The sequence below is a fragment of the Salmo salar genome, chromosome 16, assembly GCF_965601325.2.
Source record: "Salmo salar chromosome 16, fSalSal1, whole genome shotgun sequence".
NCBI lineage: Eukaryota > Metazoa > Chordata > Actinopteri > Salmoniformes > Salmonidae > Salmo > Salmo salar.
This window is the reverse complement of record NC_138306.1, coordinates 88,881,277-88,905,866: the sequence shown is the minus strand read 5'-3', so window position 1 is coordinate 88,905,866 and position 24,590 is coordinate 88,881,277. Positions and strand designations below refer to the sequence as shown.

Here is a 24,590-nt window from a genome sequence, read left to right as displayed (position 1 = left end):
CATTCATACTGTCAGATCTAATATGAAGAACTGAATACAACCATAAGAACCATTCATACTGTCAGATCTAATATGAAGAACTGAATACAACCATAAGAACCATTCATACTGTCAGATCTAATATGAAGAACTGAATACAACCATAAGAACCATTCATACTGTCAGATCTAATATGAAGAACTGAATACAACCATAAGAACCATTCATACTGTCAGATCTAATATGAAGAACTGAATACAACCATAAGAACCATTCATACTGTCAGATCTAATATGAAGAACTGAATACAACCATAAGAACCATTCATACTGTCAGATCTAATATGAAGAACTGAATACAACCATAAGAACCATTCATACTGTCAGATCTAATATGAAGAACTGAATACAACCATAAGAACCATTCATACTGTCAGATCTAATATGAAGAACTGAATACAACCATAAGAACCATTCATACTGTCAGATCTAATATGAAGAACTGAATACAACCATAAGAACCATTCATACTGTCAGATCTAATATGAAGAACTGAATACAACCATAAGAACCATTCATACTGTCAGATCTAATATGAAGAACTGAATACAACCATAAGAACCATTCATACTGTCAGATCTAATATGAAGAACTGAATACAACCATAAGAACCATTCATACTGTCAGATCTAATATGAAGAACTGAATACAACCATAAGAACCATTCATACTGTCAGATCTAATATGAAGAACTGAATACAACCATAAGAACCATTCATACTGTCAGATCTAATATGAAGAACTGAATACAACCATAAGAACCATTCATACTGTCAGATCTAATATGAAGAACTGAATACAACCATAAGAACCATTCATACTGTCAGATCTAATATGAAGAACTGAATACAACCATAAGAACCATTCATACTGTCAGATCTAATATGAAGAACTGAATACAACCATAAGAACCATTCATACTGTCAGATCTAATATGAAGAACTGAATACAACCATAAGAACCATTCATACTGTCAGATCTAATATGAAGAACTGAATACAACCATAAGAACCATTCATACTGTCAGATCTAATATGAAGAACTGAATACAACCATAAGAACCATTCATACTGTCAGATCTAATATGAAGAACTGAATACAACCATAAGAACCATTCATACTGTCAGATCTAATATGAAGAACTGAATACAACCATAAGAACCATTCATACTGTCAGATCTAATATGAAGAACTGAATACAACCATAAGAACCATTCATACTGTCAGATCTAATATGAAGAACTGAATACAACCATAAGAACCATTCATACTGTCAGATCTAATATGAAGAACTGAATACAACCATAAGAACCATTCATACTGTCAGATCTAATATGAAGAACTGAATACAACCATAAGAACCATTCATACTGTCAGATCTAATATGAAGAACTGAATACAACCATAAGAACCATTCATACTGTCAGATCTAATATGAAGAACTGAATACAACCATAAGAACCATTCATACTGTCAGATCTAATATGAAGAACTAACTATAAAAGAAAAGAGTTTGAAAGGTACAAATTCATGTACAATTTCACGTTTTTTTATTGGCATGTCAATTAAGTTGGCTTCAATACAGTAACCTAAACATATTCATCATCAATGATGAAAATAACTCATCTAGTTTTAAAATACAATTTAATAAAACACATGTAGTTGTTTCATAACCTGTGTATAATTAAACAAATAGTCCTTTAATAGCTAAAATAACACCACCCAAAATAATGGTGAAAACTGATCATCACATCATCTCTATCTGATACATGTTGTGTCTACTAACTCATTCCCACAGAACACTGATCATCACACCATCTCTATCTGATACATGTTGTGTCTACTAACTCATTCCCACAGAAAACTGATCATCACATCATCTCTATCTGATACATGTTGTGTCTACTAAATCATTCCCACAGAAAACTGATCATCACATCATCTCTATCTGATACATGTTGTGTCTACTAACTTATTCCCACAGAACACTGATCATCACACCATCTCTATCTGATTGATACATGTTGTGTCTACTAACTCATTCCCACAGAACACTGATCATCACAATCTGATACATGTTGTGTCTACTAACTCATTCCCACAGAAAACTGATCATCACACCATCTCTATCTGATACATGTTGTGTCTACTAACTCATTCCCACAGAAAACTGCAGAGGGAAGCAGTACCACCCAGTCAACCAGCCTCACAGAGGATATTCAACCCTAAAGGCAAACCCAAAGTCCTCTCAATATATTTAAAGTAATATTTAAAGTAGGAGCTAACAAAACACACCAAAACTGACCAGGTGCACACTGATCAGTAAAGTAAAAAGAAGGCTAACATTCTATAACGCTCCCTTTCCTCTGCACAGTTCTCTCACAGTGAGAAACAATAGGAATACAATAGTGTGCTACGCTTTCTTGAGAATTAAGTGATGTAATGACTTTAATCTTAGTTGGTCTGAGAGAACTGATGAGGCTTCTCTCCATTATGTATACATTGATGTGTTTTTAAGGTATACAATCTGGCAAAACTCTTCCCACAGTCAGAGCAGTAGTAAGGCTTCTCTCCCGTGTGTGCTCTTTTGTGAACTTTTACATCAGTTGATGTTGTGAAGCACTTCCCACAGTCAGAGCAGGAGTAAGGCTTCTCTCCTTTATGTATAAGTTGGTGTGTTTTTAAGTTGCCCAGTTGTGAGAAACTCTTCCCACAGTCAGAGCAGCAGTAAGGCTTCTCTCCTGTATGTATTCGCTGGTGGCATTTTAATATTTCCAATCTGATGAAACTCTTCCCACATTCAGAGCAGGAGTAAGGCTTCTCTCCTGTATGTATTCGCTGGTGAGATTTGAAGTGGTTCTGTTGAGAGAAACTCTTCCCACAGTCAGAGCAGCAGTAAGGCTTCTCTCCTGTATGTAGGCGTTTGTGTTTTTGTAAGTGGATATGTTGAGAGAACCTCTTCTCACAGCCAGAGCAGGAAAAAGGCTTCTCTCCAGTGTGTACTCTCTGATGAATTGTCAGAGTCCCTGACGTTGTGAAGCTCTTCCCGCAGTCAGTACAGGAATATGGATTCTCTCCTGTATGTATACGTTCATGTATTTTAAAGGTATCCAATCGGGAGAAAGTCTTCCCACAGTCAGTACAGGAATATGGATTATTTCCTGTATGTATACGTTCATGTGTTTTTAAGGAATCCAATCGGGAGAAAGTCTTCCCACAGTCAGAGCAGGAGTAAGGCTTCACTCCTGTATGTACATGTTGGTGTATTTGTAAGTGGAACTGTTGAGAGAACCTCTTCCCACACTCAGAGCAGGAGTAAGGCTTCACTCCTGTATGTACATGTTGGTGTATTTGTAAGTGGATCTGTTGAGAGAACCTCTTCCCACACTCAGAGCAGGAGTAAGGCTTCTCTCCAGTGTGCACTCTCTGATGAACTGTCAGAGATTGTGATGTTGTGAATCTCTTCCCACAGTCAGTGCAGGAATACAGATTCTCTCCTGTGTGTATTTTTAGGTGTATTTTTAGCTTTGATAGAAATGGGAAAATCTCTTCACAATGTGGGCAGTGATGAGACCTCTTAGCTCTGGGATCTTCCTGCTGTTGCTCCCTGGATGTAGAGAATGTCTCATCATGGTCTCCTGTGTGAACAACATCAGAAGACCAGTCAGTTGGTGTGACATACAAACGACTTCATATACAGTGCGTTCAGAAAGTATTCACACCCATTGATTGTTTCCACATTTTGTTGTTTCAACCTGAATTTTAAAATTATTACATTTGAGGATTCATGTCATTGGCCTACACACAATACCACACTCATACAAGGGCATGGATACATGACTAGATATTGGATATTGTTGTACCAACATGAATTCTACTATGACTATCTAGCATCTGAATATGAATACCACATCTGTAGATTCTAAACCACCAGTTGGAGGACAGATCACCTGGAGGACAGATGGAACTAAACCACCAGTTGGAGGACAGATCACCTGGAGGACAGATGGAACTAAACCACCAGTTGGAGGACAGATCACCTGGAGGACAGATGGAACTAAACCACCAGTTGGAGGACAGATCACCTGGAGGACAGATGGAAACTAAACCACCAGTTGGAGGACAGATCACCTGGAGGACAGATGGAAACTAAACCACCAGTTGGAGGACAGATCACCTGGAGGACAGATGGAACTAAACCACCAGTTGGAGGACAGATCACCTGGAGGACAGATGTACTAAACCACCAGTTGGAGGACAATCACCTGGAGGACAGATGGAACTAAACCACCAGTTGGAGGACAGATCACCTGGAGGACAGATGGAACTAAACCACCAGTTGGAGGACAGATCACCTGGAGGACAGATGGAACTAAACCACCAGTTGGAGGACAGATCACCTGGAGGACAGATGGAACTAAACCACCAGTTGGAGGACAGATCACCTGGAGGACAGATGGAACTAAACCACCAGTTGGAGGACAGATCACCTGGAGGACAGATGGAACTAAACCACCAGTTGGAGGACAGATCACCTGGAGGACAGATGGAAACTAAACCACCAGTTGGAGGACAGATCACCTGGAGGACAGATGGAAACTAAACCACCAGTTGGAGGACAGATCACCTGGAGGACAGATGGAACTAAACCACCAGTTGGAGGACAGATCACCTGGAGGACAGATGGAAACTAAACCACCAGTTGGAGGACAGATCACCTGGAGGACAGATGGAACTAAACCACCAGTTGGAGGACAGATCACCTGGAGGACAGATGGAACTAAACCACCAGTTGGAGGACAGATCACCTGGAGGACAGATGGAACTAAACCACCAGTTGGAGGACAGATCACCTGGAGGACAGATGGAACTAAACCACCAGTTGGAGGACAGATCACCTGGAGGACAGATGGAACTAAACCACCAGTTGGAGGACAGATCACCTGGAGGACAGATGGAATACTAAACCACCAGTTGGAGGACAGATCACCTGGAGGACAGATGGAAACTAAACCACCAGTTGGAGGACAGATCACCTGGAGGACAGATGGAACTAAACCACCAGTTGGAGGACAGATCACCTGGAGGACAGATGGAACTAAACCACCAGTTGGAGGACAGATCACCTGGAGGACAGATGGAACTAAACCACCAGTTGGCCAGAAAGTGTTATATATGGGAGCCCTGAAAACTATTTTGTCTTTACCCCATAACGTCAGTGGAATACCCCACAACGTCAGTGGAATACCCCATAACGTCAGTGGAATACCCCATAACGTCAGTGGAATACCCCATAACGTCAGTGGAATACCCCATAACGTCAGTGGAATACCCCACAACGTCAGTGGAATACCCCATAACGTCAGTGGAATACCCCATAACGTCAGTGGAATACTCCACAACGCCAGCGGAATACCCCACAACGTCAGCGGAATACCCCACAACGTCAGCGGAATACCCCACAACGTCAGTGGAATACCCCACAACGTCAGTGGACACAACGTCAGTGGAATACCCCACAACGTCAGCCGAATACCCCACAACGTCAGCCGAATACCCCACAACGTCAGCCGAATACCCCACAACGTCAGTGGAATACCCCACAACGTCAGTGGAATACCCCACAACGTCAGTGGAATACCCCACAACGTCAGTGGAATACCCCATAACGTCAGTGGAATACCCCACAACGTCAGTGGACACAACGTCAATGGAATACCCCACAACGTCAGCCGAATACCCCACACGTCAGCCGAATACCCCACAACGTCAGTGGAATACCCCATAACGTCAGTGGAATACCCCACAACGTCAGTGGAATACCCCACAACGTCATTGGAATACCCCACAACGTCAGTGGAATACCCCACAACGTCAGTGGAATACCCCACAACGTCAGTGGAATACCCCACAACGTCAGTGGAATACCCCACAACGTCAGCGGAATACCCCATAACGTCAGCGGAATACCCCACAACGTCAGCGGAATACCCCACAACGTCAGCGGAATACCCCACAACGTCAGTGGAATACCCCACAACGTCAGTGGACACAACGTCAGTGGAATACCCCACAACGTCAGCCGAATACCCCACAACGTCAGCCGAATACCCCACAACGTCAGCCGAATACCCCACAACGTCAGTGGAATACCCCACAACGTCAGTGGAATACCCCACAACGTCAGTGGAATACCCCATAACGTCAGTGGAATACCCCACAACGTCAGTGGACACAACGTCAATGGAATACCCCACAACGTCAGCCGAATACCCCACACGTCAGCCGAATACCCCACAACGTCAGTGGAATACCCCATAACGTCAGTGGAATACCCCACAACGTCAGTGGAATACCCCACAACGTCATTGGAATACCCCACAACGTCAGTGGAATACCCCACAACGTCAGTGGAATACCCCACAACGTCAGTGGAATACCCCACAACGTCAGTGGAATACCCCACAACGTCAGCGGAATACCCCATAACGTCAGCGGAATACCCCACAACGTCAGCGGAATACCCCACAACGTCAGCGGAATACCCCACAACGTCAGTGGACACAACGTCAGTGGAATACCCCACAACGTCAGCCGAATACCCCACAACGTCAGCCGAATACCCCACAACGTCAGTGGAATACCCCACAACGTCAGTGGAATACCCCACAACGTCAGCCGAATACCCCACACGTCAGCCGAATACCCCACAACGTCAGTGGAATACCCCATCATGTCAGTGGAATACCCCACAACGTCAGTGGAATACCCCATAACGTCATTGGAATACCCCACAACGTCAGTGGAATACCCCACAACGTCAGTGGAATACCCCATAACGTCAGTGGAATACCCCACAACGTCAGTGGAATACCCCACAACGTCAGTGGAATACCCCATAATGTCAGTGGAATACCCCACAACGCCAGTGGAATACCCCACAACGTCAGTGGAATACCCCACAATGTCAGTGGAATACCCCACAACGTCAGTGGAATACCCCACAACGTCAGCCGAATACCCCACAACGTCAGCCGAATACCCCACAACGTCAGCGGAATACCCCACAACGTCAGTGGAATACCCCATAACGTCAGTGGAATACCCCATAACGTCAGTGGAATACCCCACAACGTCAGTGGAATACCCCACAACGTCAGCGGAATACCCCACAACGTCAGCGGAATACCCCATAACGTCAGCGTAATACCCCATAACGTCAGCGGAATACCCCATAACGTCAGTGGAATACCCCATAACGTCAGTGGAATACCCCATAACGTCAGTGGAATACCCCATAACGTCAGTGGAATACCCCATAACATCAATGGAATACCCCATAACGTCAGTGGAATACCCCATAACGTCAGTGGAATACCCCATAACGTCAGTGGAATACCCCATAACATCAATGGAATACCCCATAACGTCAGTGGAATACCCCATAACGTCAGTGGAATACCCCATAACGTCAATGGAATTAAGTTTCTAAATGTTTACAAATTAATTTAAAATGAAAAGCGGAAATCTCGAGTCAATAAGTATTCAACCCCTTTGTTACGGCAAGGATAAAATGTTGCATAACAAGTCACATAAGTAGCATGGACTCACTCTGTGTGCAATAATAATGTTTAAAAATAATTTTGAATGACTACTGTGGTAGCAGGATTACAAGATTATGTTACATTTAAGCACCAAATGGTTGTTTTATAAAATAAATCCTAATGGCGCAGAGTGATGATGTCAGAGAGTGATGTGGTGAGAATGGGATGGTCTGAGTAAGGTTCTTAGGACTCTCTCTCTCCCTTAACTGAGAGGAGCCTTTTTGAAGCTTGGGCTGGCAACTGTTAAAGAGATGGTTTCCAGTCTAGCTTCCTGCAGTTAGTCTGGGCGTAGGGTCAAGGAAATGGGTTTTTGCTAGATAGCTTGGGCTGACAATGACTTGGTGATAATTCCCTAAAGCTGGCATTCCATAGACAATATGTGGTGTGTGTGACCCAAGATAGAGATAGCCTGGAAGAGTTTAGAACAATGCCTCATTGTCTCATCTTCCTGGCATCTGGGAAACTAAGCTGGGTTGGAGGTAAAACACCATCCTGTGTAAATATCCAAGGTTGCTTATGGGAGTTGGAACCAGCCTGACTTAGCGTTTTTATGTCCTATATAAGGTCTCGGTTTAATCATTATCAGTTAGGCTGCTCAGCTCAACAGTCAAGACTGTTTGGCTGACTGATTTCATTACTGCAATAATTAATCAATATTAAATAAGATGATTGTTTGAAGAAATGACCAAGTCTCTCATTTGAATAGAATATTCCACCACACTTCCTCAGCTCTGTAACCCACACATGCAATTATCTGTAAGGTTCCTCAGTCAACCAGTATATTTCAAACATAGATTCAACCACAAAGACTAGGGAGGTTTTCTAATGCCTCACAAAGAAGGGCACTTATTGGTAGATGGGTAAATGTTTTAATAAAAGACATTGAATATCCCTTTGAGCACGGTGAAGTTATTCATTTCACTTTCGATGGTGTATCAATACAGCCAGTCACTCCAAAGATACAGGTGTCCTTCCCAACTCAGTTCCCGGAGAAGAGGCAAATCCAACACAACACATCACGGAGTACCACTCTTCACTCTACACATGGTGGTAGCTGCATCATGTTATGGGTATGCTTGTCACCGGCAAGGACTTGGATGTTTTTGGGGGATATAAAATTAAACGGAACAGAGTTAAGCACTGGCAAACTCCTAGAGGAAAACCTGGTTCAGTCTACTTTCCAACAGACACTGGAAGACAAATTCACATTTCAGCAGGACAACAACCTAAAACATAAGGTCAAACATACACTGGAGTTGCTTACCAAGACGACATTGAATGTTCCTGAGTGGCCTAGTTACCATTTTGACTGAAATCGGCTTTAAAATCTATGGCAAGACTTGAAAATGGCTGTCTAGCAATGATCAACCAACTTGAGATAGCTGGCAATAATAATGTGCAAATATTGTACAATCCAGGTGTGGAAAGCTCTTAGAGATTTACCCAGAAAGACTCCAAGCTGTAATCGCTGCCAAAGGTGCTTCTACAACGTATTGACTCAGGGGTGTTTCTGCATTTACATTTTTTACATTTCAAAAAACATGTTTTGCCTGTCATTACGGGGTATTGTGTGTGCAGATGGCTCCGAATAAATATCAATTTAATCCATTTTGAATTTAGGCTGTAACATAACAAAATGTGGAATGAGAAAAGGGGTATGAATACTTTCTGAAGGCACTGTAAGTATACTGTACAATACAAAGGGGAATACAACTACTCTAAAATTCTGAGCCATATCATCCTCCACTTACTATCACAAGGGTTAGTAACTACACAGACTCATTTCATATCATCCTCCACTCACTATCACAAGGGTTAGTAACTACACAGACTCATTTCATATCATCCTCCTCTCACTATCCCAAGGGTTAGAAACTACACAGACTCATTTCATATCATCCTCCTCTCACTATCACAAGGGTTAGTAACTACACAGACTCATTTCATATCATCCTCCACTCACTATCACAAGGGTTAGTAACTACACAGACTCATTTCATATCATCCTCCTCTCACTATCACAAGGGTTAGTAACTACAGACTCATTTCATATCATCCTCCTCTCACTATCACAAGGGTTAGTAACTACACAGACTCATTTCATATCATCCTCCTCTCACTATCACAAGGGTTAGTAACTACACAGACTCATTTCATATCATCCTCCACTCACTATCACAAGGGTTAGTAACTACACAGACTCATTTCATAGATCTTTAAAACACTGGCAGTTTGTCTACTTCACTTATTTAGTCTACTCTCTGATCACTCCAGATAACCCAGTGAATAAAACAAATGCTGGCAATACTGGTGTCAAACCATGCAAGTCTCAGTAGCATGAAATAACATCCACCTCCCCCTAACCATGTGTATGTGACCAATACAATTTGATTTTGATACAGTTCACCATGAAACAGTTCTACTGCAACTTTTCATACACAGTGGGAAGTTGGAACGAACAACAAACTTAGTTAGATAGAACCTGCTCTTACCATGAGAAACAGATTTCCCAATCTTCTCCTCCTCTTCTTCATCTTTAATGTTGACATTCAGCTCCAGTGTTTGACTGCAGTCTTCCAGCTTCACTGATGCCATCTCTGGATCCTGCAGTGCAAACTGGGCTCCACTGTCACAATCAGGACCCAGTGACTGTAGGTTTGGACTCAGTGTGGAGGGAGAGAGGCAGGCTGGGTTTGTCCTCACTGTTGATGTTACCGGACTTAGACTTGATCTGAGTCGGTCTGTAGTAATAAAGAGAAACGGACACAAAAGTTATTGACTTGACAGTTCTGTCACTTTCTTTTTTCTGAAAAAATCTATTATATTTTTTCTTGTTCAAGTATCTCATTACAATAGATCAGGTAGCTAAACATTGATAACAAAACATTAATTCACATTAGACAAGTGTACACTTTAAATTAGAGGCCGAATGATTAAATCGGCATGGCCGATTAATTAGGGCCGATTTCAAGTTTTCATAACAATCGTAATCGGCATTTTTGGGCGCCGATTACATTGCATTCCATGAGGAAACAGCGTGGCAGGCTGACCACCTGTTACACGAGTGCAGCAAGGGTCAAAGGTAAGTTGCTAGCTAGCATTAAACTTATCTTATAAAAAAAACAATCAATCTTAACATAATCACTAGTTAACTACACATGGTTGATGATATTACCAGGTTAGCTATTTTGTCCTGCGTTGCATATAATCAATGCGATGCCTGTTAACTTATCGAATCACAGCCTACTTCGCCAAACGGGGGATGATTTAACAAAAGCGAAAAAGCACAATCGTTGCACGACTGTACCTAACCATAAACATCAATGCCTTTCTTAAAATCAATACACAGAAGTAAACGTTTTTAAACCTGAATATTTAGTTAAAATAAATTCATGTTAGCAGGCAATATTAACTATGGAAATTGTGTCGCTTCTCTTGGGTTCATTGCACGCAGAGTCAGGGTATATGCAACAGTTTGGGCCGCCTGGCTCGTTGCGAACTAATTAGCCAGAATTTTACATAATTATGACATAACATTGAAGGTTGTGCAATGTAACAGGTATATTTATACTTAGGGTTGCCACCCGTTGGATAAAACACGGAACGGTTCTGTATTTCACTGAAAGAATAAACGTTTTGTTTTCGAAATGATATTTTCCGGATTTGACCATATTAATGACCAAAGGCTTGTATTTCTGTGTTTATTATATTATAATTAAGTCTATGATTTGATATTTGATAGAGCAGTCTGACTGAGCGGGGGTAGGCGGCAACAGGCTCGTAAGCATTCATTCAAACTTTACTGCGTTTGCCAGCAGCTCAGCAATGCTTGATTCACATGCTGTTTATGACTTCAAGCCTATCAAGTCCTGAGATTAATCTGGCAATACTAAAGTGCCTATTAGAACATCCAATAGTCAAAGGTATATCAAATAGAAATGGTATAGAGAGAAATAGTCAACGCGTCATAATTCCTATAATAACTACAACCTCAACCTAAAACTTCTTAACCTGTTGGGGATAGGGGGCAGTATTTGCACGGCCGATAAAAAACGTACCCGATTTAATCTGGTTACTACTCCTGCCCAGTAACTAGAATATGCATATAATTAGTAGATCTGGATAGAAAACACTCTAAAGTTTCTAAAACTGTTTGAATGGTGTCTGTGAGTATAACAGAACTCATATGGCAGTCAAAACCCTGAGACAAATCCTAACAGGAAATGGAAATCTGATATGTGGAATCACTTCAAACCTTTGCCATTGAAACACACAGGGACTTATTAATCATTTAGCACTTCCTAAGGCTTCCACTAGATGTCGACAGTCTTTACAAAGTGGTTTGAGTCTTCTATGGTAGAAACTGACCCAAAGAGAGGCTTGGGAAGTTGGTCACGGGGGGGGGGGGGGCTATTACTACTATGACGCGGGCGCCCATGGGAAACCTTTTATTCCGAAACGTTTAGTAAGACAATGCAATCATCCGCCTTGAATATTATTGAAGCTCTGGTTGAAAAAGGCCCTAAAGATTTATGTTATACAACGTTTGACATGTTTGAACGAACGTAAATATATATTTTTTTGCACATTCGTGAAGACAAGTCCCGCGCGCTTCAGTACATTATGAGTAGCCTTCGGAACGCGCTAACAAGAAGGAACTATTGGGACATAAATTATTAACTTTTTCGAACAAAACTACATTTGTTGTGGACCTGGGATTCCTGGAAGTGCCTTCTGATGAAGATAATCAAAGGTAAGGGAATATTTACAATAGTATTTTTGATTTTGGATGGTTCCAAGATGGCGCTAACATGTATCGCCTAGCCTATTTTTCTGAGCATACCACGTCGTTTATTGCAAAGTGTGATTTCCCAGTAAAGTTATTCCCTGTAGCTCAGTTGGTAGAGCATGGTGTTTGCAACGCCAGGGTTGTGGGTTCGATTCCCACGGGGGGCCAGCACAGAAAAAAAAATTATTAAATTAAATGTATGCATTCACTACTGTAAGTCGCTCTGGATAAGAGCGTCTGCTAAATGACAAAAAAAAAAAATGTAAATGTAAATTTTTAAATCTGGCAATGCTAAAGTGCCTATTAGAACATCCAATAGTCAAAGGTATATGAAATAGAAATGGTATAGAGAGAAATAGTCAACGCGTCATAATTCCTATAATAACTACAACCTCAACCTAAAACTTCTTAACTGGGAATATGAAAGAACTGAGAATATTGAACCACCAGCTTTCATATGTTCTCATGTTCTGAGCAAGGAACTTAACATCTCTGGGGTATGTGGGACGCTAGCGTCCCACCTGCGGGACACACTACTCAACAGCCAGTGAAATAGCAGGGCGGGAAATTCAAAACAACAAAAATCTCATAATTCAAATTTCTCAAACATGCAAATATTATATCCCATTTTAAAGATACACTTCTCGTTAATCCAACCACATTGTCCGATTTCAAAAAGGCTTTACGGCAAAAGCATAACATTAGATTATATTAGGACAGCACCTAAACAAGAAAAACCACACAGCCATTTTCCAAGCAAGGAGAGGCGTCACAAAAACCAGAAATACAGCTAAAATTAATCACTAACCTTTGATGATCTTCATCAGATGGCACTCATAGGACTTCATGTTACACAATACATGTATGTTTTGCTCGATAAAGTTCATATTTATATCCAAAAACCCCATTTTACATTGGCGCGTGATGTTCAGAAAATGTATTCCCACCAAAACCTCCGGTGAATGAGCACATCAATTTACAAAAATTCTCATCATAAACGTTGATGAACTTTACAACAGTTATTGAAATAATTATATATATACTACTCCTTAATGCAACCGCTGTGTCAGATTTTAAAATAGATTTACGGCGAAAGCACATTTTTCAATATTCTGAGTACAGAGCTCAGCCATCAAAGCAAGCAATACAGTTACCCGCCAAGTTCTGGAGTCAACTAAACTCAGAATTAGTATTATAAATCTTCCCTTACCTTTGCTGATCTTCGTCGGAATGCACTCCCAGGACTCCCACAAGAAATGTTATTTTTGTTCGAAATACTCCATATTTATGTCCAAATACCTCCGTTTTGTTAGCACGTTCAGATCACTATCCAAAGGCATAACGCGTGTGCGTAAAACCAGAGACAAAAAGTCAAATAGTTCCATTACTGTTCGTAGAAACATGTCAAACGATGTTTACAATCAACCCTTAAGGTCTTTTTTATCATAAAACGTTGATAATATTCCAACCGGACAATAGCGTATTCATTAAAGAAGAAAAATAAGGAGTGGTACGCCAAGCGTGCCTGCGCAGTAAACAACTCACTGCTCCCAGGCAGTCCACTGATTGACTGAGCTCCTATTCTCTGCCCAGTAACAGTAGACGGATGAAACAAGTTTCTAAAGGCTGTTGACAGCCAATGGAAGCCTTAGGAAGTGCAAAATGTCCCCACAGACACTGTAGTTTGAACAGGGATTAGATAGAAAAACTACAAGTCACGTCCTGGTTGGATTTTTCCTCAGGTTTTTGCCTGCCATATGAGTTCTGTTATACTCACATACATCATTCAAACAGTTTTAGAAACGTCAGAGTGTTTTCTATCAAAATCTACTAATAATATGCATATCTTAGTTTCTGGGAGTGAGTAGGAGGCAATTTACTCTGGGCACGTCAGTCATCCAAGCGGCTCAATACTGCCACCATCCATAAGAAGTTAATATAATTCACCAATACATTCTAAATGTTTTATTTCATTGAATATTACAACATACAATTTACCTGCAGTGAACAGTAGGTAACAATATGGTGATGTCATTACCTTGCCTTCCTATTGATGGGACATCAAATCAACAATACACAGGTTATGTTACCACCATCATGAGTTTAGAAAAGAGTTTATAGCAGAGGGCCATTTCTGAGCCTTCGGCAAATTAGATTAGTGTTCTACTGTAATGTTCCCGGTCAATGCACGTGTGGTGAGGGAAGTGAATGTGATTGGCTTAGAGGAAAGTGAATGTGATTGGCTTAGAGCTCGGGTGACAACACAGGAAATTGTGTTAGTATTGGATGAAGCATTATGATGACAGGAACCTCTCCAAAAGGAACAAAGTGTGCCATGGAGGTACCGCTCGGCCCCCTGGGTATCAGTGACTGTACCTGGATCTTTCTAGGTTAGTCATTTATTTAACAGGTCTGTCTGGTGTCATGTATCTGGTTGGATCACCATGTCTTCCTCTACAACTCACTGTATACTGGATCCATTGTAGGTTATAGAGGAACTGTATACTGGATCCATTGTAGGTTACAGAGGAACTGTATACTGGATCCATTGTAGGTTACAGAGGAACAGTATACTGGATCCATTGTAGGTTACAGAGGAACTGTATACTGGATCCATTGTAGGTTACAGACGAACTGTATACTGGATCCATTGTAGGTTACACAGGAACTGTATACGGGATCCATTGTAGGTTACAGAGGAACTGTATACTGGATCCATTGTAGGTTATAGAGGAAATGTATACGGGATCCATTGTAGGTTACAGAGGAACTGTATACTGGATCCATTGTAGGTTACACAGGAACTGTATACAGGATCCATTGTAGGTTACACAGGAACTGTATACGCGATCCATTGTAGATTACAGACGAACTGTATACTGGATCCATTGTAGGTTACAGAGGAACTGTATACTGGATCTATTGTAGGTTATAGAGGAACTGTATATTGGATCCATTGTAGGTTATAGAGGAACTGTATACTGGATCCATTGTAGGTTACAGAGGAACTGTATCCTGGATCCAAAGCTACCTTTCACTGGTGACTGTCAGCAGCATTACTTTGAAAGACATACTACTGGGCTTATAGTCTCTCTCTCTCGAAACTGGACCTCTGGGAGATAACACTGACAGGAGATTTACGATGTCTTTTTGGTGATAAAACCTAAAGAGCATTCCAGAGCATGAGTTAATGTTTCTGTTCTATACGGTACCAGGGAGAGATGGCGCCAGTCGGGCCAGACACTGGTCTCTACACAGTGAAAACTGTTGACACAGCAGATACTGTCTGCTGTGAATTATAAGTATCTTTCATACAAAATCTTAACCAAAATCGTATAGATCTTCTCATTGAAAGCAAGTCTAAGAAGTGGTAGATCTGTTCTATGTGCGCTCAAACGGGATTCATTGCTGGTCTGACCAATCGGAATCCACGCTTCAAGATTGGTTTGATCACGCAGACTGGGACATGTTACAGGTAGCCTCAGAGATTAATATTGATTTATACGCTGATTCGGTGAGTGAGTTTACAAGGAAGTGCATTGGAGATGTTGTACCCACTGTGACTATTAATACGTTCCCTAATCAGAAACCGTGGATAGATGGCGGCATTCGCGCAAAACTGAAAACGCAAACCACCGCATTTAACCATGGAAAGATGACTGAGAATATGGCTGAATAAAAACAGTGTAGTTATTCCCTCCGTAAGGCAATCAGCGAAATGTCGGTATACGGACAAGGTGGAGTCGCAATTCAACGGCTCAGACACGAGACGTATGTGGCAGGGTCTACAGGCAATCACGGACTACAAAAACAAAACCAGCCACGTCATGGACACCGACGTCACGCTTCCAGACAAACTAAACACCTTCTTTACCCGCTTTGAGGATAATACAGTGCCACGGACGCTACCAAGGACTGCAGGCTCTCCTTCTCCGTGGCCGACGTGAGTAAGACGTTTAAACGCGTTAGCCCTCGCAATGCTGCTGGCCCAAACGACATCCCTAGCAGCGTCCTAAGAGCATGCGCAGACCAGCTGGCTGGTGTGTTTACAGACATATTCAATCTCTCCCTATCCCAGTCTGCTGTCCCCAAATTGCTTCAAGATGGCCACCATTGTTCCTGTACCCAAGAAGGCAAAGGTAACTGAACAAAATGACTATCGCCCCATAGCACTCACTTCTGTCATCATGAAGTGCTTTGAGAGACTAGTCAAGGATCATATCACCTCCATCTTACCTGTCACCCTAGACCCACTTCAATTTGCATACCGCCCCAACAGGTCCATAGATGATGCAATCGCCATCACACTGCACACTGCCCTATCCCATCTGGACAAGAGGAATACCTATGTAAGAATGCTGTTCATTGACTACAGCTCAGCATTCAACACCATAGTACCCTCCAAGCTCATCATTAAGCTTGAGGCCCTGGGTCTCAACCTCACCCTGTGCAATTGGGTCCTGGACTTCCTGAAGGGCCACCCCCAGGTGGTGAAGGTAGGAAACAACTTCTACACTTCGCTAATCCTCAACACTGGGGACAAGGGTGTGTGCTCAGCCCCCTCCTGTACTCCCTGTTCACCCATGACTGCAAGGCCATGCACGCCTCCAAATCAATCATCAAGTTTGCAGACGACACAACAATAGTAGGCTTAATCACCAACAATGACGAGACACAGCCTATAGGGAGGAGGTGAGGGCACTCGGAGTGTGGTGTCAGGAAAACAACCTCTCACTCAATGTCAACAAAACAAAGGAGATGATCGTGGACTTCAGGAAACAGCAGAGGGAGCACCCCCCCCCCCATACACATCAACGGGACAGCAGTGGAGAAGGTGGAAAGTTTTAAGTTCCTTGGCGTACACATCATGGACAAACTGAAATGGTCCCCCCACACAGACAGTGTGGTGAAGAAGGCACAACAGCGCCTCTACAACCTTAGGAGGCTGAAGAAATGTGGCTTGTCACCGAAAACCCTCACAAACTTTTACAGATGCACAATCGAGAGCATCGTGTCAGGCTGTATCACCGCCTGGTACGGCAACTGCGCCACCTGCAACCGCAGGGCTCGCCAGAGGGTGGTGCGGTCTGCACAACGCATCAACGGGAGCAAACTACCTGCCCTCCTGCACATCTACAGCACCCGATGTCACAGGAAGGCCAAAAAGATCATCAAGGACAACAACCACCTAAGCCACTGCCTGTTCACCCCGCTACCATCCAGACGACGAGGTCAGTACAGGTGGATCAAAGCTGGGACAGAGAGACTGAAAAACAGCTTATATCTCAAGGCCATCACTGTTAAACAGCAATCACTAACACAGAGAGGCTGCTGCCTACTTAGACTTGAAATCATTGGCCACTTTAATAAATGGATCACTAGTCACTTTAATAAATATCACTTTAATAATGTTTACATATCTTGCATTACTCATCCCATATGTATATCCTGTATTTTATACCATCTATTGCATCTCGCCTATGCCGCTCGGTCATTGCTCAACCATATATTTGTATGCCTATATTCTTATTCCTTCCCTTTTACTTAGATGTGTGTGTATTAGGTAGTTGTTGTGGAATTGTTAGATATTACTGCACTGTCGAAACTAGAAGCGCAAGCATTTCACTACACTCGCAATAACATCCACTAACCATGTGTATGTGACCAATACAATTTGATTTGATTTACTTCTATGCTTCGCGTTCTTAAGTTTTGTTTTTGCGTCTTTTACTTTCGGGTTGTACACCAGCTTCAAAATATATTTCACAGCACTTTAGATGGTACAATGATTCTCTACACAATGACTGCTTGTTTTGTCACAAACTGAGATTAGGAAAACTATTAGAAGTTTAGCGACCAGGAAATGGCAGAGCATATTGCACCTTCAAGTACAGTGGTGGGGAAAGTTATTAAGTAAAAGTTAATGTTATACATCAAAATCCTTATATTAAGCAAACCAGATGGCACCATTTTGTCAGGGAAAATGTATGGGAGTAGAAAGTACATATTATGGTCCCGCTTCATTTCAAGTGCATCTTATGAAGGCTTCGTAAAGAATTCATATAGGCTTCATTGCACTACATAAATAGGTCACAAATCATCTAGAACTGTATTTCATGCTCTATAAAGGATGAATAAATGTGAACAAATAAATGGATGCTTGTCACACAGTTAAACCACATTATGAATGTTTATTGAGCATATGTAGTGGTTCATTTCTTTATCAAATGAGGAGAGAAACTTATCACACAAGTCAGAGTTATACTTAAACTAAATCTTTATTCACTTATAAACAACCCGCGCAATATGAACTGGAATAACATGGGTCAATTACTGAACTGTCTGTTGAACAAGAGACTGTCACTGGCAACCATGGTTACGAGGAGGGGATACTATAATATAATGTTATTGGGTCTGTAACTTACCACGCTCCTCATTGAGAAAAGCACCAGAGATAATTATAAACGCACAAAGTAAGAAAAACAATGAAATGCATCATTCTAACACTGCCTAAAATGATGAATAAGATACTAATGAGAGACCTTTATAAGTAATATAACAATACTGATGTACAAACTGTGACATAAATGACGATAAGCGGTACGAGGCAATCCGTCATTTCCATTAAGACATGAGTGAGCTGAGACAGATGTAGCCTATATACCGCCTATTTTGTGCAGCATTTTTTAAATTGACAGCGACATAATTCCGAACATGGGCCGTTCTTACAGTATTGTCCCTGTACACGCTTGCTTCCAAACCACTCCTTGTTGAATTTGAAATTTCCGACTTGTTATGTAATGTTTATGTCCAATGAGCACCGAGACATTTTAGCTATAATTTCTCTTCATATGACAAGGATAGAAGAGGATTTGCCAGTAGATTGTTGACTTGATTCATGACGATGACTGCTAGCTAAGATTTTGAAATTATGATGTTGACATGATCAGTCCAATCTATGCTACTTTACATACAACATGATTTGACACCATTTTATCTGTGGCCAATGACCATGAGCCTTCTTGGATGGGCACTTCTAATGTAACTATGGCAGCACCCAAGGGACTTAAAATGTTCCAGCTCTCCCTGTAGATGTTGTGGTGACGTAGTGTCCCATGACTGACAGAACACTGAGCCAATCACAGTGCAACTAGATAACATTACCAACCCCTACGCTCACAACGTCTCACTCTGTGCCTCCAACTCTCTCTTCCTTGCTTTTGTGCTGCTTCCCTCACTCTGATTGGATGTCCTTTAGGTCTTTTTGGAACAGGTTTTAAAATTGTATTTATATTGGTTTGAGATTTTCCTGTGTCCATTTTAGAACGGGAGCCAGAAGAATGCTAAATGCCCCAATGCGTAGTGCCAACTGTAAAGCTTGGTGGAGGAGGAATAATGGTATGGGGCTGTTTTTCATGGTTCAGCCTAAGCCTCGTAGCTCCAGTGAAAGGAAATCTTAACACTACAGCATACAATGACATTCTAGACGATTCTGTGCTTCCAACTTTTTGGCAACAGTTTGGGGAAGGCCCTTTCCTGTTTCAGTATGACAATGCCCCGTGCAGGGGTGCATAAAGAAATGGTTTGTCGAGATCGATGTGGAAGAACTTGACTGGCCTGCAGAGCCCTGACCTCAACCCCATCGAACACCTTAGGGATGGATTGGAACACAGACTGCGAGCAAGGCCTAATCGCCCAACATCAGTGCCCAACCTCCCTAATGCTCATGGCTGAATGGAAGCAAGTCCCCTCAGCAATGTTCCAACATCCAATGGAAAGCCTCTGTTGTGGAAAATTACATAATTAGTCATTCTATCCCGTGTTTTAATGCTTAAGGAATAGTCTCTTGTTATATGCTAGTGTTATTTCTAACCTGATACAAACTTGTCTTTGTGGGACTCAGCCATAAGACTGGGCGTATAGCTACGGTCCGTTTGGGTGCGACCGCAGCATGTGACATCCCGTGGGTTTACTATCTACAGGAAGTCACATGTAAGGAAACTTCAGAAATGAGCACATTATAGTGTTTGCTGTTGGGAATGGTTAGACGGTTGAGCCCTCGGGCTATCAACCTCGTGCTATCAACCTCGTGCTATCAACCTCGTGCTATCAACCTCATGCTATCAACCTCATGCTATCTTCAATCTGCACAGACAACTAATGACCTTTTACACACTCTGCTCACTGCCACGTATACAGAAAGGATGTACTTCTCCATAAAAAGCAGAGACCCGACTATGTTTGTTAAGCTTTCAACTCTGAACTATTCTTGGAGATGGTTGATTGCTTCATTTTTGCAAATGTTATAATAAAGCTGTTAGAAGAATCTACAGTCTCGCTCTTCCTATATAATTTCTACCACGCCTTCCCAATACAGTGGAGGCTGTGATAGCAGCAAAGGGGAGACCAACTCCATCTTATTGCCTATGATTTTGGAATGAGAGGTTCGTCGAACAGGTGTCCACATACTTTTGGTCATGTAGTGTAGTTATGGGCTAGCTAGGCTAATATTCTCCTTTGCTTGCTAGCTAGTAAACTAAAGCTAACACACAATCCCATCAAGCAGCTGAAATGACAGCAAACTATGTGAATTTCCATTTGTTTTAGCTACTACCTTTGTTTCTATTGCCAATTCTTTGGATATATCATTAGAATGATCCTGATGAATGAATTGGCCTGGATCAGAGAAGCTGTCAGTCTTGTCACGTTCATATGCATGGCACAGTGGAGATACAACATGTTGCACAGGTCAGATAGGCTAGTAGCATGGGGAAATATTGTCCAGCGACGCTTTTTTCCAGGGCAGATTAGGTTTATAAATTGACTGGCCGGGCAGTGGGACAGCAGATGTGATAAATCTAATGGAACTGTTAACAGGCATTATGCGTGGATTGTGGTGATAACTCCTTGCTATCAACCAATCAGCATCCAGGATCCAAACAACCCATTTTATAATGTGACAAAGAGATTGGTAAATGATAAAACACCCCATTATAACATCTGGTATAAAAACACTTATGTAGCATGTAATAGGATAGGACATAAGTTGTCATGCAGACTGTGTAATAGCAGTTGTTAGTAACAGTAGACATTAGCGCATATGACAACAGGATAAACAGTCATCTATAAACACCCATTATAAACTAGTTTCATAAGATTTTATGCCGTTACTCATTACTGTTGTTATATAGGTGTTATAAAAGGCTTAATTAATACATGACTAAGGACACCTACAGTAAAGTGTTACCCCAACTTTTCCTGATCGAAAAGCATTGTAGAGAATTGAAATTTGAATGAGTGTATTTCCTGAATTGACTGGAATTCAAATGGAATTGACAGCAACCGTGGCAACTACATAGAGTCATTTCATAGAACTTCAGAACACTGGCAGTTTGTCTACTTCACTTCTTCAGTGTGCGCCAGGTCGCAGTTGTAAATGAGAACTTGTTCTCAACTAGCCTACCTGGTTAAATAATGGTGAGAAAAAAACAGAATAAAAAGTATACTCTGAACACTCCAGATAGCCCAGTGAATAAAACACATGTTGACAATACTGGTGTCAAACCATGCAGATCTCATTAGCATGAAATAACATCTACCTTCTCATTCAAACACTTCTATAGCAACTTTCAACGCACAGTATGAAGTTGAAACGAACAACAGTCTGGAGATCTTCAGGGATGTGTGAGCCAGAATTATAGAATCAACCTGAAGATAGAATCTGCTCTTACCATGATAAACAGATTTCCCAATCTTCTCCTCCTCATCTTTAATGTTGACATTCAGCTCCAGTGTTTGACTGCAGTCTTCCAGCTTCACTGATGCCATCTCTGGATCCTGCAGTGCAAACTGGGCTCCACTGTCAGAATCAGGACCCAGTGACTGAAGGTTTGGACTCAGTGTGGAAGGAGAGAGGCAGGCTGGGTTTGTCCTCACTATTGATGTTACCGGCCTCAGACTTGACCTAAGTCAAAAAAAATGTTTTTTCATAATTTTCACAGAACAGTAGTTCACCTGCATCCCAATTAATGCTTGGGTTGTTTGCTTAATAATCTTACCTGGTAGATATTTAGCTATCCTTCTGATCATGCATGCAGTTTACGCAGCACTATTTACTATGTTCCTGAATAACCATGTCTTCCATGTATGATTTCACCTCACACAAAAAATCTATTGTATTTCCCATTTTCACAAGATAGGAACAATTATTGATAAAGATGGAAACACCTGAATGTTTGAATATGGTTACACATGTAAATATAAAATAATAATAAGTGAACCCGCGCTGCCTGCACTGAATTCAGTTGACGTAGATAGAAGGGGAGCCGCCATTTTACCATCCCGTGAATTTTACACAAAACCATTAACGAACTCAATAATCGCAAATAATTTGATTTTTTAAATGAAATTAGCTTTACTAAATGATTTTCATTCACTCAGCCAAACCCAAAGTCTCTGGCTATTTGACTTATAAAATAGTTACGCTCACTCGGCTTGACACAAAAGTAACACGTAAAACCTTTACCAAACGTGATAATACCTTAAAGGATGTGTTACCCAGCACGTTATGACATGTTATTTCGATATTACAAAGTTTAAACGTACTATTACATACCTGTAGTAATACATGTGAAACGGACATAAAATATATCGTCTTCACCAGACATCTCAAGCGCCTTCCCGGAACTTCCTGTTCCACCACTGCAACAGAGCAAATGCGACATCACAGACAGAACATTGCGACAGATATTTAATTGGATGTATAAATATGGCAGTGAGAGGAAAACCCACTGGCAGACAGTGGGAGAAGATGGAACGAGGTGGATTTTGGCCGATATTCGGCAAATTTTCTCATCAGTTAAACATTTTATCTCAATACAGTTTTCTGTTCCTCAAAATAAAATCGGTTATGAACAGAGTGAACAAAGTTTGCAAAGGCAAATTGAGTTATTGCACACAAGCGCTTCACCGAGTAGAGGTTTCCTAAAGGAAATATTCAGAGATTTGTTAGAACACGCCAATAGGAGATCACTAGCGGGTGCTTGGCTCTACCCACTATGACGAATTTGTTCCCAATGGAAACAACATGTGGTCCATCTTGGTTTACATAAACATATTTGGAGACATCTTCTCTGTGTAAATATTGGGCAGACTAGACACTCTTGCGTATTGCTGCCTATCGCAGGTTGGAGTACGGATTTCAAATTTAGGTCACAAAAAACAAAACTGGGAAAAAGGAGAATGGGAAAATCTTAAATTGCACCATCTAATCCTGCACCTATACACAATCCCCAAACTCACCACCCCATCCCACTACTTTGGCCCTAAATGATCCTACACCAGGCCATCTGCTTTGGAGGATGGAACCACTTCCCTCAACTTCTTCTGCACTAAAATCTCTCACACCCAAATATGTATCTGCTGCTGCAACTACCACATCTATTTCATGTGATTTCCACTCCATCAGTGCAGTACAATTGATCACAATGACTATCAACGCAAGGAATTCGACCTTACTAAAACTCATCCTCAGCAAGACTACAAATTCCAGCAGGAAGCTCCCACAGGTAGCCTCTAGCCGACACAGTCTGCTATCGTTCACCACCGCGATCAGCGAGACCTCCTGGGTCCAATCCATGAATGTACATCCCCTTTCTCTGTCAAAGCAACTCACTGGCTACACGTTAGCTAGCTAGTTAGCAGAGCAGTAGATCAAACATCGTTGTTTTACTTAGGCTAGGTAATTGTTTGTATAGTATGTCAACGTTGGTGTCTATTTCAGACCTTATGGCATTTTTCAAGGATTAGCATAAGAGCATTGGAAGAGGAGAAGACCACTAGAAGTCTGGCCATGTAGAGACGTGCAGCTATAGTAAGCAACAATTTACCGGTTTGGTCAGGCCCAGCATGAGGGATAAAGATTATCCTGTGTCAGTGAGTGTAGCTTTAAGTGAAGTTTGAGCATCTTTGCAATACAATATGTTCTATACAGCTGTCAACATTCTACAAGGAAAGAGCCACATAACTATATAATCATTAACCAGATTACTCCAGATACCGGACTTCGATGAGTGATAACTCAGTTCTAGATTGTTGCCATTGATGACAATGAATCTAAATCTATTGACATTCAGAATTGATTTTGTTTTGACATCCAGC

General features: G+C 41.6%; 1 protein-coding gene across 1 annotated transcript in view; it reads right to left on the bottom strand.

Moving 5' to 3' along the window:
- LOC123727743 (uncharacterized) overlaps positions 1-23,352 on the bottom strand; it is a 64,508-nt gene extending 41,156 nt beyond the window's left edge. The window contains exons 1-3 of the mRNA XM_082962349.1: positions 23,047-23,352; positions 22,163-22,395; positions 10,135-10,383 (exon numbers count right to left, since the gene is read on the bottom strand). Coding sequence (XP_082818475.1) covers positions 10,135-10,383; positions 22,163-22,395; positions 23,047-23,060 — 496 coding nt within the window. The 5' untranslated portion in view covers positions 23,061-23,352. The remainder of the gene's footprint in view (positions 1-10,134; positions 10,384-22,162; positions 22,396-23,046) is intronic.
- Positions 23,353-24,590: the final 1,238 nt, after the last annotated feature.